Source organism: Gallinula chloropus, assembly GCF_964237585.1.
Source record: "Gallinula chloropus genome assembly, chromosome: 25".
Classification (NCBI taxonomy): Eukaryota; Metazoa; Chordata; class Aves; order Gruiformes; family Rallidae; genus Gallinula; species Gallinula chloropus.
In genome coordinates, this window is record NC_140110.1 from 3,493,254 (window position 1) to 3,495,464 (window position 2,211).

General features: G+C 47.8%; 1 protein-coding gene across 1 annotated transcript; it reads left to right on the top strand.

Moving 5' to 3' along the window:
* Nucleotides 1–252: 252 nt before the first annotated feature.
* On the top strand, nt 253–1,182 carry LOC311200981 (olfactory receptor 14A16-like; the record flags this gene model as incomplete). Its single annotated transcript, XM_084275280.1, has 1 exon — nt 253–1,182. The coding sequence occupies one exon, from the start codon at nt 253–255 to the stop codon at nt 1,180–1,182; it is 930 nt and encodes a 309-aa protein (XP_084131406.1).
* Nucleotides 1,183–2,211: the final 1,029 nt, after the last annotated feature.

A 2,211-nucleotide genomic window follows, 5' to 3' on the forward strand; every position in this document is an offset into this window, starting at 1 on the left:
TCACACCATCCTTCTATTCACTTACTGCTTCCAGGCAGGACTGAGTTCTCTATACCCCACAGCCAACCCTCCTCCCAGCAGTGGCATACTCAAGGCAGCACAAAGCAGACCTCCCAAAAGGGATCTGCCAAATGTCTTCCTGAATACAGAGAATTAGTTTGAATTGAAAGAGGCTTTCCTCAAGGATAAGATCAGTAAATTGTCACTGCACTTTTTCCTCCTTGGACAGGTCTCCACACTTGATGGCAGCAGATGTCCAACAGCAGCAGCAGCTCCACCAGCCAGTTCCTCCTCCTGCCCTTTGCAGACACTCGGGAGCTGCAGCTCCTGCACTTCTGCCTCTTCCTGGGCATCTACCTGGCTGCTCTCCTGGGCAATGGCCTCATCATCATCACCATAGCCTGTGACCACCACCTCCACACCCCCATGTACTTCTTCCTGCTCAATCTCTCTGTTACTGACCTTGGCTACATCTCCACCACTGTTCCCAAATCCATGGCCAATTCCTTGTGGGACACCAGGGCCATTTCCTACACAGGATGTGTGGCTCAACTCTTTTTCTTTGTATTTTTTGTCTCCACAGAGTACTTTCTTCTTACTGTCATGGCCTATGACCGCTACGTTGCCATCTGCCACCCCCTGCACTACGGGACCCTCCTGGGCAGCAGAGCTTGTGTCCACATGGCAGCAGCTGCCTGGGGCAGTGGGTTTCTCTATTCTGTGCTGCACACAGCCAATACATTTTCACTGCCCCTGTGCAAGGGCAATGCCCTTGACCAGTTCTTCTGTGAAATCCCCCAGATCCTCAAGCTCTCCTGCTCAGATGCCTACCTCAGGGAAATTGCAGTCATTGTGCTTGGTGCCTGCTTCTTTTTTTGGTGTTTTGTGTTCATTGTGGTGTCCTATGTGCAGATCTTCAGGGCTGTGCTGAGGATCCCCTCAGAGCAGGGACGGCACAAAGCCTTTTCCACCTGCCTCCCTCACATGGCTGTGGTCTCCCTGTTTGTCATCACTGCCTTCTTTGCTTACCTGAAGCCCCCCTCCATCTCCTCCCTATTTCTTGACCTGGTAGTGTCATTTCTTTACTCGGTGGTTCCACCAGCAGTGAACCCCCTCATTTACAGCATGAGGAACCAGCAGCTCAAGGATGCCATATGGAAACTGAGGACTGGATGTTTCTAAGCAGCAACCAAGTGATCATCTTCTTTTGCACATCTCTGGTCATGGAACTCATGTTAGGACAAGTTTTTATTTAGTAGGGTTTATGTTTGTTGGGCTTTTTTCCTTCTTGTTTGTCTAAGCTATAATAACACGATCCACATTCATCCCATTCATAATGCAGTATCTCCCGGTCTTGTGTGACCCAGACACACAAGGTGTGATGGGGTCTCTGCAACACGTCTGCTGGCAAATAGCCACCAATATTTCTGTTTTTTTTTTTTTGTCCTGACATTTATAAAAAGTTTAGAAGAACAGTCAGATGAATTGCTCGACTACTGGTCTGAAGCAGCAGTGCTTTCCCACCATGACAGAATGGGAATTTCCTGGAAGTCTACCATAGAATGATGGAATCACTTTGGTTGGAAGAGACCTTAAGATGATCAAATCCTACCACAGCCTAACCCTTCCTAGTCTACTTGTAGACCATTTCCTCAAGCACAACATCTACATGTCTTTTAAATAAATCCAGGGATGGTGACTCCAGTTCCCTGGGCAGCCTGTTCCAATACTTGATAAAAGTATTCAGTAAAGAAATTCTTCCTGATATCTGACCTAAATCTTCCCTGGTGCATTTTGAAACCATTTCCTCTCAGCTTGATAACTGGGAGAAGATACCAACCCCCACCTCCCTACTCCCTCCTTTCAAGTAGTTGTAGAGAGCAATAAAATCTCCACTCACCATTTTTTTTAAGGCTAAGAAGGCCCAGTTCCCTCAGCCACTCCTCACAAGACTACCCTTTCAGAAATCAAACTCTTCCTGATATCTAACCTAAATGTCCTCAAGTGCAATGTAATCTTCTCGTCCTATCACTTGTTACATGAGATAAGAGACCGGCCCTCTCCTCTCTACACCCTCCTTGAAGGTAGCTGTAGAGAGCAATAAGGTGTCCCCTCAGCCTCCTTCTCTTTAGACTAAAAAGCCCCAGTTTCCTCAGCCGCTCCTCACAGGGCTGCGTTGCCCTTCTCTGGACTCACTCCAGCATCTCCACA